Here is a 14811-nt window from a genome sequence, read left to right on the forward strand (position 1 = left end):
TTTTTGCTCTGGTGTAAAATCGGACTTTTTGAGATACGACAAAATCGCTTTCTGCCGTCGATATGTAGAAAGCCCCCAATGATTTTTTCAATAATGACCAGTTGAGCACCATTATGATATCGTCGGTCCACCTTGTGGGTAGACGTCCTACGCTGCGTTTTCTGGCAAGTGACCTCCCCTCCAGAACCTTGCTGCCCCATCGGCCGTCAGTTCTGCGTACTATGTGCCTGCCTATTGCCACTTCAGCTAATTCCTAAATAGTTTTCCCTTACCTGACTAGTCGCAAACTGCTGATTCTGGTTGAATCCCGCTTGGGCTCTCATGTTGGGGGGATAGGAGCGGTCGTCGTAAGGTTGCGGGTTCGACGACGGGGCAGGGTCGGTATCGCAGAAGCCGTATGCACTGTCGCCAGATTGGGGAACGCCGCCCATACGGCAGCGGGAGCTGAAAGAATGGTAATTTTAGTTTGGGGTACAATCTTTATTTTTGATTATGGTTCAGTCGGAATGATTTTCTTTTAAGCAGAACAAAGCAGGTATTCGACCGCAATCGCACCTGACGTAAAGTGAGATGCAGTCTAGGATGGTATACATAATTACATACATGCCCTGTAAATGCCTATAGAGTAAAAAGTTTTTTTTAATGTATATTATAGTTATTGAACCTTAAACAAAATTCATTCCTATTGAGGAATCATAATATTTGGTTTATGGTTCAATCTGAATGATTTTTTGTTTTATCGTTCAATCAGATTTATGATTAAATTCAAAATATAATCCGTAGTTCAATCAGAATGAATTTTGGTTTATGTTTCAACCAGATGTTTTTAGTTTATGATTCAATCAGGTTGATTTTTGGTTTATGGTTCAATCAGAATTAATTTTATTTATGGTATGCTATTCATGAACGTTATAATGTAAACATGTTTTAGTAATAAGTAGGTTTATTTAGTACTCACTTCTGGCTGTTACTCCTCGGCCAAGGAAACCAGCTCCAGGCAGACGCCTTCCGTCCCGCACCAGGGTTGGGCGAGTAGAGGTTCCCTGCGCGACCTGCAATGTGCTGGGATTACTGACTTTAGGGGACCAGGCCTTAAGGCCTAAGCTTTGAGGCCTTCCTCCTGATGAATGCGATGGTCTGACCAACCTTAAGCCTTTAAAAGGCAGTGGGAATATAGTTCCCATCATATTTTAAACCTTATTCGGTTATCTTAAGGTCCAAAAACATTGTCAATTTTGATTATGTTATGACTGTTAAATGGTTAAGACCTAAAATTCAATGTTCTGTGATTACTGACTATTAGGGGACCAGGTCTAAGCTCTTTCTCTATAGTCCATTCAGCGTAAGATGGTGATTATGACAGTTCTATTTAGTGAGGCGCTCCTTATAAACCTAATCGATATTTTTTAGAATCGAGAATATTTTATATAGAAATCTAATCGCCTTTATTTGTTTGATTTTTAATCTTGATCAAAATTATTTATTTTATTTTATTTTATTTTACTTTATTCGGAAAACAAACAGTGTTAATTGACTTATTAACTATCTGAATATAAAGCTTTACACCAATTATATGTTTTCGCATACAATAACTGAGATAATGTTTACTAATACATATACTTAAATTATTTATTATATCTATGAATTTGAACTATCTGGAAATGGAATAAACGTGAATATTCTTAGTGGTACAAAATAAATCACAAAGAATTAAATATATGCATTTTATTCAATAAAACATCAAAATAACAATAACAAACAATACGTGGAGAAATCGCATAAAACAAAACCGTCATCAAAGGCAAACGCACACGTACTGAATTAGCTTTGACCTGCCTGAGATAATAATCGTGATTCGATTTTAAGATGACCACCGTGCTGATTACTGATTTATTGCGATTGTTTATGTCCCATCCCTATGAGCAAAAGTTCCGACTAACGCAGAAGTAATTCATTTAATATTTTTTCACAATTTTTTCTAAATAATAAACTAATTAATAATTAGAAATTCTTGTTTAGGTTAATTGAGAAAGATTAGTGATTGATATTTTGGAAGGATGAAAACACACAAAAGTAATTGATTTTTACAACTCAATATTTTTATTCGTAGAAAGTTAGAATCATAAAACGAAACGTTTTATCTGTCTAAATCACCATCATAAGTTAAATGAACTATAGTGGGAATATAGTTGCCACCATTTTTTTAACTTTATTTCCTTGTCTCAAGAATTTGGACTTGTATAGCAAGTCTAAAAAAATAAAGTAAGCTCTAAAACCTTCATCATGACCGTGCCTTAAGGCTTATATTCAATGTACTGCGATTATAAACTTTTAAGGGCCCAGGCTTTAAGGCACAACGAATCTAATTTAAGGTATTCGTCATCATCATCAGATCATATAGTCTCCACTGCAGGAGCACGAATCTCTCCGATTTAACAAAGACAAATGGAGGATTAGGCCTGGACTACTAGCAGCTTAACTTTCCCCGGGACAAACTTGACCTTCACTTTTAGGTTTTTATTGGCAGTCAAGCTGTAGATCCTGGCTACACAGGAGTTGCAGCGGTGGGAACGAGAGGTGAGAATAGTTCCATGACTTTTAGGGGACCAAGCCTAAAGAACCAAGCTTAAAGGCCTTCTATAGGACCAGGTCTTGAGGCCTAAGCTGTAATGTGCTGAGGTTACTGACTACAAATAACACGGTACCTGGCTGCCAGAAGCGGTGCTGCAGACTGATGTCCCAGGCCGGCTGCGACGGGTGACACTGTGCACAGCAGCTGCAGTTGCTCTGCGAACATACAGCATACAGGGTTACTATGAATAGGCCAGTTTACACTTAAAAATAAAAACACATTTATTGGTTCCACATTCAGTTACAATATTTTATAACGTACAACATTTAACATCTATTTCTAAGAGTAGGCGCTCACCGTTGATTTTTAGTTGGCCGATAGTTGTGCCCGATTTTAAATTGTATGAAGAATAGGCCAAATCGAATCGGCGTAGTGTGCGCACTCCCATACATGTCCATACTGATCAACTGCCCGACTAAACTATCGGCCGACGAAAAATCATCAGTGTGCGCCTACTCTAATTGTGTGTGACTTCCTGACTGGGTATAATTTCTGCTGACTTCTTAATGTCATCATTTCACCTTTCTTTGGGCTTCCCTCCCTATTTGGTCCCGTCCATTCATTTGATGTTAAAGTCCATATTTTCTCTTTACATCTAGTTAAGTAGCTAGTTGCTTCCTATGTGTGTTGTTTTCTTAAACACCTTTTTGTCTTCCAACATTTCTTTTCCCTCTTAGTAGGGACTATTATCATCAAATGATTTGTTTTTTTTTTTAATGAATGAAAGGGTTTGATGCTATATTTCACCAATCTCTTTGTTTGTATCTAGTTAAGTGTCTAGTCAACTGTCACTGTAGTTTTGTAACCTTTTGAAGAGCACCCGTTTCAGTACTTTGAGCCAAATGACGTCCACTTCTAGACAAAGGCCTCCCCCAAGGTTTTCCACAATGAACGGAGCGCTGCCCGCATCCAAGCTCCTCTCGCGACCTTTACCAGATCGTCAGTCTACCTTAGAAGTACCTAATAGGTCATTATCTTCAAGAGTCTCACCTGGACCTGTCTTCCCTGAGCTGGTGCGGCCTGTCCGGCTGGTGGACGGTACAGCGATCTGCAGCGAAGCTCTAACTGCTCCCAGTACATCTTCTTACGTTCGTGGCTGTACAGAATAAAGTTTAGTTAGAATTTGATTGTTTTCCTAATTGAAATTATTTCTAGTATAAATGGGATAATCCTGTTTGTAGCGGCCGGGATCTACTGCCGATGTATTAGAGGTGGCAATAATTAAATTATTAAGTCCTGACTGATGAATTAGGGACGTAAGATTGGTCACAGTAAGCCAATGAATCCTAATTTCTATCGTCCGCTAAAATATTGGAGTAATAGTCCAGTCATTTAAGCTTAAATTAGGTAAGAATCTCGGAATTCGAGATACCCAGCTGTAAGTCTGTAAATACTTGTATATTGACACCCTAAAAGTTGTCTCAAAACCTACATATGGTAGGGTGTAAGCAACTATTAAATTTTAAGGTCAAAGGTCACAAAAATCGGTTTTTTGCGCTTTTTTTGGAAATATCTCATTTCCTATGGGTTTTTTGCTATTTGTATTTATTATCAATATTGTAGAATACTAAATTCTCTACAAATTTTGTTTAAAAACATTTTTTGTACGGTGAACCGTTTTCGAGATAGAGGGCGGAGAGCGCGCGGTCACTGCATCACTTCAGGTCAACTTAAGTGGTTTAGGTTTTTCATACAAAAGGATTTTCCCGCTAATTCCCGTGGGAATTTCGGTAATTACTTGTTGTAAATAAGCTTTAAGTTTACTAAGGTACCTACATGCCAAATTTCAAGCGTCTAACTTCCGTTAAGCGTTTAGATTTTTCATACAAAAGGATTTTCCCGCTAATTCCTGTTCCCGTGGGAATTCCTAAGTAAACTATAACCTGCCCAAGTGTATGAAGAATAATTGTACCAAGTTTCGTTAAAATCCGTCGAGTAGTTTTTGTTTCTATAAGGAACATACAGACGGACAGACAGACACAAAAATTTTACTGATTGCATTTTTGGCATCAGTATCGATCACTAATCACCCCCTGATAGTTATTTGAAAATATATTTCATGTATAGAATTCTGTCCGTCTGTATGTTCCTTATAGAAACAAAAACTACTCGACGGATTTTAACGAAACTTGGTACAATTATTCTTCATACACCTGGGCAGGTTATAGTATACTTAGGAATTCCCACGGGAACAGGAATTAGCGGGAAAATCCTTTTGTATGAAAAATCTAAACGCTTAACGGAAGTTAGACGCTTGAAATTTGGCATGTAGGTACCTTAGTAAACTCAAAGCTTAGTTACAACAAGGAATTCCCGAAATTCCCACAGGAATTAGCGGGAAAATCCTTTTGTATGAAAAATCTAAACCGCTTAAGTAGACCTGAAGTGATGCAGTGACCGCGCGCTCTCCGCCCTCTATCTCGAAAACGGTTCACCGTATAAAAAAAGTTTTTAAACAAAATTTGTAGAGAATTTAGTATTCTACAATATTGATAATAAATACAAATAGCAAAAAACCCATAGGAAATGAGATATTTCTAAAAAAAGCGCAAAAAACTGATTTTTGTGACCGTTGACCTTGAAATTTAATAGTTGCTTACACCCTACCATATGTAGGTTTTGAGACAACTTTTAGGGTGTCAATATACACGTATTTACAGACTTACAGCTGGGTATCTTGAATTCCGAGGTGAACTTACTATAATGACTGGACTATAAATCTTTTCGCAATCACTTAAATTAACAATGAATTCAACTCAATCAAAATAAACCCATTAGAAACGTCGACAACTTATTTCCAAACCAACCCTGTAAAAGTTCAGTGAATTCGTGTCTCATCAATTTATATCACTCGTTTTACAATCCCCCACAAACAAACAACCTTCAATTCCCCCAAATCCAACCCCACCATTAATCAGCCCGAACTTTTACCAAACAGTACCATTAACTTCTAAAGAACGAACTTTTACGACCATCCTTCACCGTTTATAGACTTTTCACACTTACAGACGTCATCTGTTACCATGACAACGTAGTGTCATAGTAACACCTCAAGCCACCACATGTAAACCCATTGGCACGGCAATATCAGTCTTAACACCTTCAGTTAAGAGCATGTGTCTTACATCCATGGGTAGAGGTAAAATGGGCTTTCAAACACCTAATTCACCCGCAGTGTCACACCAAAACGTCTTATTTTCGAGTATTTACTAATTTTTAAAGATTTTAAAGCCATGTCGCAATCACAAACCCACGTTAATAAAGGCAGCATAATCAGTCAGAATTCAGTGAGTCAGCTAAACGATTTGGACGAGCTGACGGATGCAGAACTGATCAAATTAGTCAAGGATTTGAAGCAGCAAATCAAGATTGTTTCTCTAGAAAATGAGATCTTCGAAAGAACTATATTGAGGTTGGAACCAGCGTTAATGCATGGAGTTCAACAAGCTTTGGATTACGCAAACAAATTACAAAGCAGTTCATCATTAGCAGTCGGAAGCTTCGTAAAGTCCCAGACTTCGAGATTTGGAGGTCTAGACTCTTTTACAAGTCCATCCAGAATGTTAACCAGCCCTTCTAAAGTTTCAACAAGGAGAGTAGAGTCCTCAGCTAAAATTGGTGGAACTGTCATCTTCGGAACAGGTCCTCGTATCAACGTTTTGGAAAGATCTGAACTAGTTTCAGCAGAAATGGAGATTCTAGTCGAAAACATGGAAAAGGCGAGGAAAAAAGCTGCCAAACAACACGCTCTACTCAAAGCGCAATTGGAAGAAATTGGAGTCAGAGTTGTTGACATAGAAAAGGCTAGTGGTTTTTTTAATAAGGAAGTAATAGTAGAAGGTTGGGACAAAATAGCTCAGAGGATTCCCGCCGAAATATGGATCAGATTTATGACTGAATGGGTCAAAATTGCTGACAGCCAAATCGGGAAGCTACGTTTGAGAACTAGCACTTTAAACACTCAGTTCAGCAAGCTAAAGGGTCAGATTAAGGTCAAAGCTGAACTGAGCGAGAGTTTACGAGCTGTAGATTTCGACAAGCTGAAGATCGAAAACGACGAATGCATGGAAATAATTGACAAGAAGCTTCAGCAATTGGGTGAACTGAAAAAGATGACGGGCGACGCGAATCTGAATCTAACGATACACAAAAAGTTGATGATGGAACAGAATACTTATTTGACGAATATCATAAACACAATTAAAGACAGAGAAAGAATGACGATTGAGCTAGATAAAGAAAGAGATGTAATTCAGGTCCAAGCAGATTCTCTAGCTCAGAGACTCGAAGAAGTTAAGAAAGTACGTCTAGCTTACGAAGTACCAGATGTTATGGACTATGTATGTGTGAAATCAGAAGTGACAGATTTGAAACACAGCGTGAAATTGTTGGAGAATCGAGTCCATATCCAGCAGATAGCGTTGACTTCGTTGAACAAAAAACTTAATTCTATGAACGTATAATTAGTTTTAGTTATTTATGTATGTAATTCGAGATCTTCCAAATGTTTGTTTGTATTATTATATGAGAATAATGACTTTTTTATATTTTGACTTATCCCATTGAAACCCTACTGCTTTAGAACAGCGCAAGAAACTCAATCACTAGGTTTATAACTGGGCTTAACTTATAAATAGATCAGGTTAACATAAAAGATATATTTATGCACATGTCTTTGTATTGTGCGTAAATCGAACCCACGACCTCTAGCATAGCTCCAACACGCTCTAGTAGCAGAGGCCTGACAGGCTACATACTGGGCCTGACAGGCCACATATTGGGGTCTCACAGGCCACACGCGTGGGCCTCACAGGCCACACGCGTGGGCCTCACAGGCCACACTCACCTCAACAGCTGGTAGGCCAGCATGCAGCTGAAGATGCAGACGAGCACGGCGCTGACAGACAGCGCGAAGACGCCGCGAAGGCACCAGTATAGCGCTCCATGAACCACGTCGCAACTCGACATGCCTTCGAAGACGCAGCGGATGCCTGGCGAAGTAAGACACGTTTAAACTAGCCAAAAGAAATCTTAGTTAATAAAATGATATAGGTAGGCTTGATTTTCGACTACGCTGAAGTAGGTAGCGTACATTGGCCGAGCGTATAAAAAAATATTAGTTGGTAGGTACGCGAGTAAAATGGAGCCTAAAGAAAATGAGCACGCTCATGCTAAAAATCTCAATACAGGAACCGGATCTGACTCGGTAACATGTCAAGCCAAGTTCATACCAACAAAAAAGGCAATAGGTAATACCGTCTGATTTATTTTTTGTCCTACGAGCGCTTCGAGACAAATATTTTTCTGTTTCAACAAAGATACATATACAATTTATTACTTGAGCATACTCAGGCTAAGTCATAAAGCCAGCGTACCTTCATCATCGCCGTCGTGCTGTCCGTCAGGCATCGAGAAGCAGGTGCAGGTCCGAGTCAGCTTGGTGTATTCGCAGAACTTCAGCGTTTGTAGCCTGCGACAAACAGTGTTAATTCATAAAGGGTATCAACAATTTCAGCCACAACAGGGCCTCCCCCAATGATTTCCAGTTCTGCGTACTAGGTATGTGCCCTGCCCATTGCCACTTCTTTCTAATCCGTCGGGTTATGTCAGCGACATTCATTAGTTCGTTTACGAATTACATTTCTGATTAGATCTCGCAGGTAAAATTCATAACCAAATTATTTTTTAGATGTTGCTGATGGTTTTTGCATTTATAATTAATCAAGGAGACTTACTTGTTCATATGTATCACGGTGGTGGTGATGGTGACGAGAACGCATGTCAGAGCGCACACGATGCAGCACACGCCTACCACTTTGATCTGGAAATATAACATCATTTACCTAATTGTTCTCTGCCTCTGTGATTACTAATAGTCCCGCAAACCCCTCGTCCTTAGCTAAATATCACTTGTGTTACGAGTTTCACAACAATTGTCCAGTGGTGGCAGGGTTCGAACCCGCGTTCCTTGGATTTTGATCCAGCTAGTCCGACAGCGACAACACACATAAACATGATTTACATTATATTATTAACTATCTTTCCGCCCGCGGCTTCGCCCGCGTGGAATTTTGTCTGTCACAGAAAAACTTTATCGCGCGCGTCCCTGTTTCAAAAACCGGTATAAAAACAATCCTATGTCCTTTCCCGGGACTCAAACTATCTCTATGCCAAATTTCATCAAATACAGTCCCCGAAAATTCAACAGGCAAGAAGGTGCTTTTTTTCTAGAATCTCTTAAATTTTCCAAAACTTTTCTTAGTTTTAAACCAACTGTAGTAATAATAAATACGTACGATTGCCTCATGCACCTTGGGCTCATGCAAACAAAAAAAAATCATCAGCTACATACTTTTCTTACCATATAGCTGTAGCGGTTGCTGCGGCGCGCCAAACTCATAATACACACGCCGGTCAACACCAACTGGAACAAGTAAGAATGCTTTATTATCATCATCATCATCATCGTCATCATCGTCTACTCTTTTCAGACAACAGCAGGTTATTAAATAAGTTTTCCGTCCAAAGATTGTAGATCAATTTCAAGCAGAAGACGAAAACACTTTGCGAAGATTCTTACGCCCGTATTCACAAACGATGCTTGCTTAACGGGACTGTTCCCACCTCTCTTTCCCACCACTGCAACTCCTGTGTAGCCAGGATCTACAGCTAGACCGCCAATAAAAACCCAACCAGTGAAGGTCAAGTTTGTCCCGGGGGAAAGTTAAACTGTCATTGGACCCGTAACGAAATTAATCAGAAGAACATAGGAGGAGTTCGAAGTTAAGGTTCGACTTTCCTCCGTTGCAAAGCGGATGACAGGTGACAAACAAAGGTTTAGTAACCTTGATGCTTGCTTAAGTGAAGCAGTAAATCTCTATAATTGGTTCGTGTGTCACTCTGTGCGTCCACGCGCACTGTGAGACCTCATGTTAATGTTTGTGAATACGGGCGTAAGGCTTGTATTACCATCCATCTTGCGCCACATACCGTGTTGGCATTATGACGTTACCAATGGTAAATTTAATATATCCCCTGAACGAAGTTGCAGACCTATGGAGGTAAGCAACGGGACTCGGGGAAAACTACAGCATAGTATTGTGTACCATCAGGTGCGATTGTCAAATACCTGACTTGTTATGCATTTTTTTTTTTTGCCATAACAACGGTAGATGCCTTACGTTAGAGATCAGAACAGGTCTTGAGGAGGATAATGAGGGACAATACCCTCCACAAAATTTCATCCTTGGGTGCAAGGGTGCCGGAAGGGAAAGGGTGGTGGAATAGGCAGTTATGGATTAGTTGTGGCAGAAACAACAGCATTGTTGTGCTCCGGTAGTTGGAGGCAAAATAGCCAGTTCCTCTGTGATTAAGGATTCCGGGTGAAGCTCGCTTCCACCTTAGCATCACAGGTGTGATGCAAGCCAAGGGCTATCTCATTGTGGATAAAAAATGAAACACTTACCATAGCAGCTGGTACAGCAGCCGGCACCGTTTCCAAATGCTGAGGGGACGAGGTATAAGCCCTCAGCAGTATATGCTGGGTGGCCTTGTGTTAAACCCTGAATAAGTCAGTGCCTGAGGTATGAGAACGGCACAGAGGAGGGTGTTTTTGAAACGTCAAACGTCTGCGAGACTTCAGATGTGCTTGAGACTTGTATGCTCTGTCATCTCCAATAGGTACCGCTCCCATACCACAAACACTGAGTCATGCGCTAGACCCTTTTAGGCAGCCATTGAAACTTACCATAGCAGCAGGAACTGCAGCCGGCACCGTCTCCAGATGCTGAGGGGACGCGGTATAAGCCCTCAGCAGTATATGCTGGGTTAAGGGTTCCGGGTGAAGCTTCTTACTTGTGCCTCGCTGTGGATATAACTTTGAAACACTCACCATAGCAGCAGGCACAGCAGCCGGCACCGTCTCCAGATGCTGAGGGGACGCCGTATAAGCCCTCAGCAGTATATGCTGGGCGGCCAGCAGCCCGCCCAACGCCGCGGCCAGGGCGCCGCAGCCCACGCACCACCACGCATACTTGCGCCGGCGACAGCTGGTGTCGTTGTTGCAGCCGACTGCAGCTGGAATAGGCAGTTAAAGGATTAGGCTGGTTTTAGTGTCACGCGTACCGTCCGGTGCGGACCCGCTCCGCACGGCCAATCTGTATGAACTTCTAGGGAGCGTTTTAGAGTAATGCGGTCCAGAGGAACCGCTCCGCTCCCTAGCAGTTCATACAAATCGGCTGTGCGGAGCGATCCGCACTGACAGTCCGCGTGACACTAAAACCAGCCTTAGCAGTTGTGGCAGACTTCGGACGCAGGTCGGCCGTAGTAATTACAATCTGTTCAGGTGGGGATTTTTGGAAAAAACTTGGAGTGCAAGTGCGGTTTTGTTCTCCAATCGATGAAGCACATGATGTCGTGCCCTGCGTTCTCAAAAAACTGCACGCAGAAAGATTTAATGAATGCTACTGACAACACCATTCTTGTGGCGGAGTTTTGGGCTGACACTGTATAAGTTTGTTGTCGACACGACAAGAAGAAGAGTAACTTAGTAGTTGTGGCAGATTAATACTAGGATCGTTGTGACCGCAGTTAAAAAGTAGGTAAGTGACCACACAAAAGAAAAATGTGATCGAAAACAATCTTTTCGGGATAAAAAGGGTGTCAGCGCATTATTTTATTTATCTACACTAATATTATAAAGAGGATTTGATTGTTTGTATTGAATAAGCTCCGAAACTTCTGGACCAATTTGAAAAATTATTTCACTTAGTAGAATCCTACATTATTTCTGATGGACATAAACGGTATGAAGTTCGCCAGGCCAGCCAATCAATATAGGTAAGTGTTAGTTTCTCCACTATTTTTGTGGGTCTCCTCCTCATATTGCTTGCTCGAAGTGGGGAAAAATCAAGTCAAGCTTTAAAAATATATTCCTGTGCATATTATAAACAATATTAAAAAGTTAAGTACCAAAATATGGCGGCGGCGGCACATAATGTTGTGCTACATCAGCTGCGATGGTCGACTGCGGCGTCGACACTTGATACTGCACTAATTGCATCACTTGCATCTCCTATTTCTTTCAATTCAATTCACAAATAGGTACACTTTATTTTTCCTTTCAGCGATCAAGTCCACTTTCCCGCCATTTTAAACGTCAAAACTTTTCTCATCTACGGTGACATCCAGCCAGCAACATTCAAAACGCGCGCCATTGTCAATAAATCGATATTCACACCCCCAAGCCAAACTCCGAGCGTTGACCTCTTACACTTTACAAAAACAACAAATCATTAATTGAAACCTCTTTCTTTGCACACTAAAAGCATTTTTGTTTTGTTTTCAACACAAAATTGGGCACTAAAACCTCTTTTGTTACACACTCTATTATTTTATTTTCTTGCATAAAACCATATCTTTTTCTTTACGGCACAGACAACACATATCGCTAACACAACACAATTTGCACTGAAGGTTTTGTAGATGGTGAAACAACGTTTTTACATGAACAGAATTGGGTTACATTATTAATTCAGCTACGTTTACAGGCTAGGTTATGTTTTAGCAATGAGTGGCGCGCGCAGTCCGTAGGGCCAGGTAACGGGAGGGTGTTATGACGTATGGATTTCCCGCGAAAGCCCTTGCCATAGATTATAATCGGAAAATGGCGGAGGGGGATAGGAAAACTTCGAAAACGAGTTTATTAAAAAATGGATGCAGTTAAAATTAAACAAGATGGCTATTTCGGTCTATTTAGATGCTATTTTAATTAATGATGATAGTTGTTTAAAAGTTTAGTTACTGATGATTAGAAGTTCAAATAACAAACAAATGATTCTTTAACGAGCAATTATTATAAGAATAAGATTGTATTTTACAAATACTTTATTTATAGAAACATGTTGTATTTCATTTAATTTTCAACCGACTTCAAAAAAAGGAGGAGGTTCTCAATTCGACCCGTATGTTTTTTTTCTATGTTTGTTACGCGATAACTCCGCCAATTATGAACCGATTTGAACAAATCTTTTTTCGGCGTATAGGTAATACCTCAAGGGTGATCCCATTTAAATTTAATAATAGAAAAAACAACCCCCAAGGGTGGAAAATTGGGGATGAACTTTTTTATACGCAATATCTCCGCCGATTATAAATCAATTTGAACGAAAATTTTTTTGTTGAATAGGTATTATCAAAAGTGTGGTTTCATGCGAATTTGAAGAAAATATTTCACCCCCAAGGGTGGAAAATTGGGGATGAACTTTTTTATACGCAATATCTCCGCCGATTATGAACCAATTTGAACGATATTTTTTTTGTTGAATAGGTATTATCAAAAGGGTGGTTTCATGCGAATTTGAAGAAAATATGTTTTAATATTTAGTTTTTTTTTTGTGTTCACGCATTTGAAGTCGGTTTTATTTTTTATAAAAAGTTAATTATGTTTCTTTAACTTTTTTTGCCTAATTAGCCCCTAACAACATAATTAGTCTGTCCATAGCATTAGGCTGTTGTTATTCCTCTATAAATAAATTAATAATATATTTTAAATTAAAACCATCTATTTATCTATATTGCAAATCGTCAAAATATTAAATCGCCTTCGGTGCTTTCAAAGGCACATAGTAAAGAATCTTTTATTATAACTTATATATACGTTTTTTTCATACATTAGTTCACGGTATTGAAAGGCATACATACAATGATTTTAACAAAGCTTGGACCGCAAATAGTGACTCTCATACATCAGGTGAACCATGCATTATCTTCAGAAATACTGATCCAAATTGTCTCCATTGAATCTCAGTAAATAAGCACCTGAGTTTCCAAATAGCAGGTAGTTTTACGATGTATTGTTACACTTTTGAGTACAAAAGATATTGCGAAGCTCTCGTGAGAAGGTTTTTTTGATTGCGCACATGTAGAAGGAATTCGGCATTGGAGAATATTAAAAGTTGGACGGAAGTCATAACTTAAAAGTGACTAAAACTTGTGTGACGTTTTTAAAATGTATGCAATTTTGGCTATTGCAATAAATTATGTCATGAACGGATACGGGACTATTCCCACCTCTCGTTCCCACCACTGCAACTCCTGTGTAGCCAGGATCTACAGCTTGACCGCAATGGAGGGAAGTCGAATCTTAATTTCGAACTTCTCCTATGTTCTTCTGATTAATTTCGTTGCGGGTCCAATGACAGTTTAACTTTCCCCCGAGACAAATTTGACCTTCATTGGTTGGGTTTTTGTGGCGGTCATGAACGAATAGTGTCAGGCAGTTGTTTTTTTCGAATTTGCCCTTACGCACTGCCCTACCACCTATTTTATTCAACTACAAAACGCATACCACCTACTTCTCGTGCATGCATGCCGTAAAAGGCACGATACGTCAAAGCCCTTTTCGTTTCAATCAAAGAATATTCACTGCTGGACAAAGGCTTCCCCCAAAGTTTTCTACAACGACCGGTCCTGTGTTGCCTGCATCCAGGTGCTTTCGATCTTAGCGGGGTACAAGGAGACTAAGGGACAAAATATACGGTCTCTAGAGGGCCTAGTGCGAGTTTACATCAAACGCGCTCACTAATGAGCTCGTCAAAAAATTACATTAAGAGTAGGCGCACACCGTTGATTTTTAGTTGGCCGATAGTTGTGCCCGATTTTAAATTGTATGAAGAATCGTCCAAATCGAATCGGCGTAGTGTGCGCACTCCCAACATGCCCATACTGATCAACAGCCCGACTAAACTATCGGCCGACGAAAAATCAACGGTGTGCGCCTACTCTTAATGTATGACGGATTGTACAGCGCCCCTAGTGGGAAACGTTCATTAATACATTTTTAAACGCGCTCACTACCCACTGGCCTCTCCAACCGTTTAGCACGCCTGGGGAGTGTAGGCGAAATCCTCCATATTTAACCTTCCCCCGGGACAAACTTGGCCTTCATTGGTTCGGCTTTATTGGTGGTCAAGCTGTAGATCCTGGCTGCACAGGAGTAGCAGCTGTGGCGAGAGGTGGGAATAGTTCCTTTAACTAGCTAGCCAAACTAGCCATTGGCCAATGTAGGTCCAATCTTCCATTCGCCTCTGGTGATTGAACCTCGTACTTTTGTTTCTCCTATTCTATTATACATAGTAGCTGTTAGGACGCTGTTCTAAAGAAGGTCGTACTCCTGCAGT

General features: G+C 40.2%; 1 protein-coding gene across 1 annotated transcript in view; it reads right to left on the bottom strand.

Moving 5' to 3' along the window:
- Positions 1-14811, bottom strand: part of LOC135084804 (uncharacterized) — a 44030-nt gene that overhangs the window by 9268 nt on the left and 19951 nt on the right. The window contains exons 4-14 of the mRNA XM_063979543.1: positions 10524-10708; positions 10380-10418; positions 10098-10136; positions 8994-9056; positions 8368-8453; positions 8008-8102; positions 7479-7623; positions 3623-3728; positions 2706-2787; positions 959-1052; positions 273-444 (exon numbers count right to left, since the gene is read on the bottom strand). Of these exons, the coding sequence (XP_063835613.1) occupies positions 273-444; positions 959-1052; positions 2706-2787; positions 3623-3728; positions 7479-7623; positions 8008-8102; positions 8368-8453; positions 8994-9056; positions 10098-10136; positions 10380-10418; positions 10524-10708 (1106 nt within the window). The remainder of the gene's footprint in view (positions 1-272; positions 445-958; positions 1053-2705; positions 2788-3622; positions 3729-7478; positions 7624-8007; positions 8103-8367; positions 8454-8993; positions 9057-10097; positions 10137-10379; positions 10419-10523; positions 10709-14811) is intronic.

Source organism: Ostrinia nubilalis, chromosome 27 (assembly GCF_963855985.1).
Source record: "Ostrinia nubilalis chromosome 27, ilOstNubi1.1, whole genome shotgun sequence".
NCBI classification, from domain to species: domain Eukaryota; kingdom Metazoa; phylum Arthropoda; class Insecta; order Lepidoptera; family Crambidae; genus Ostrinia; species Ostrinia nubilalis.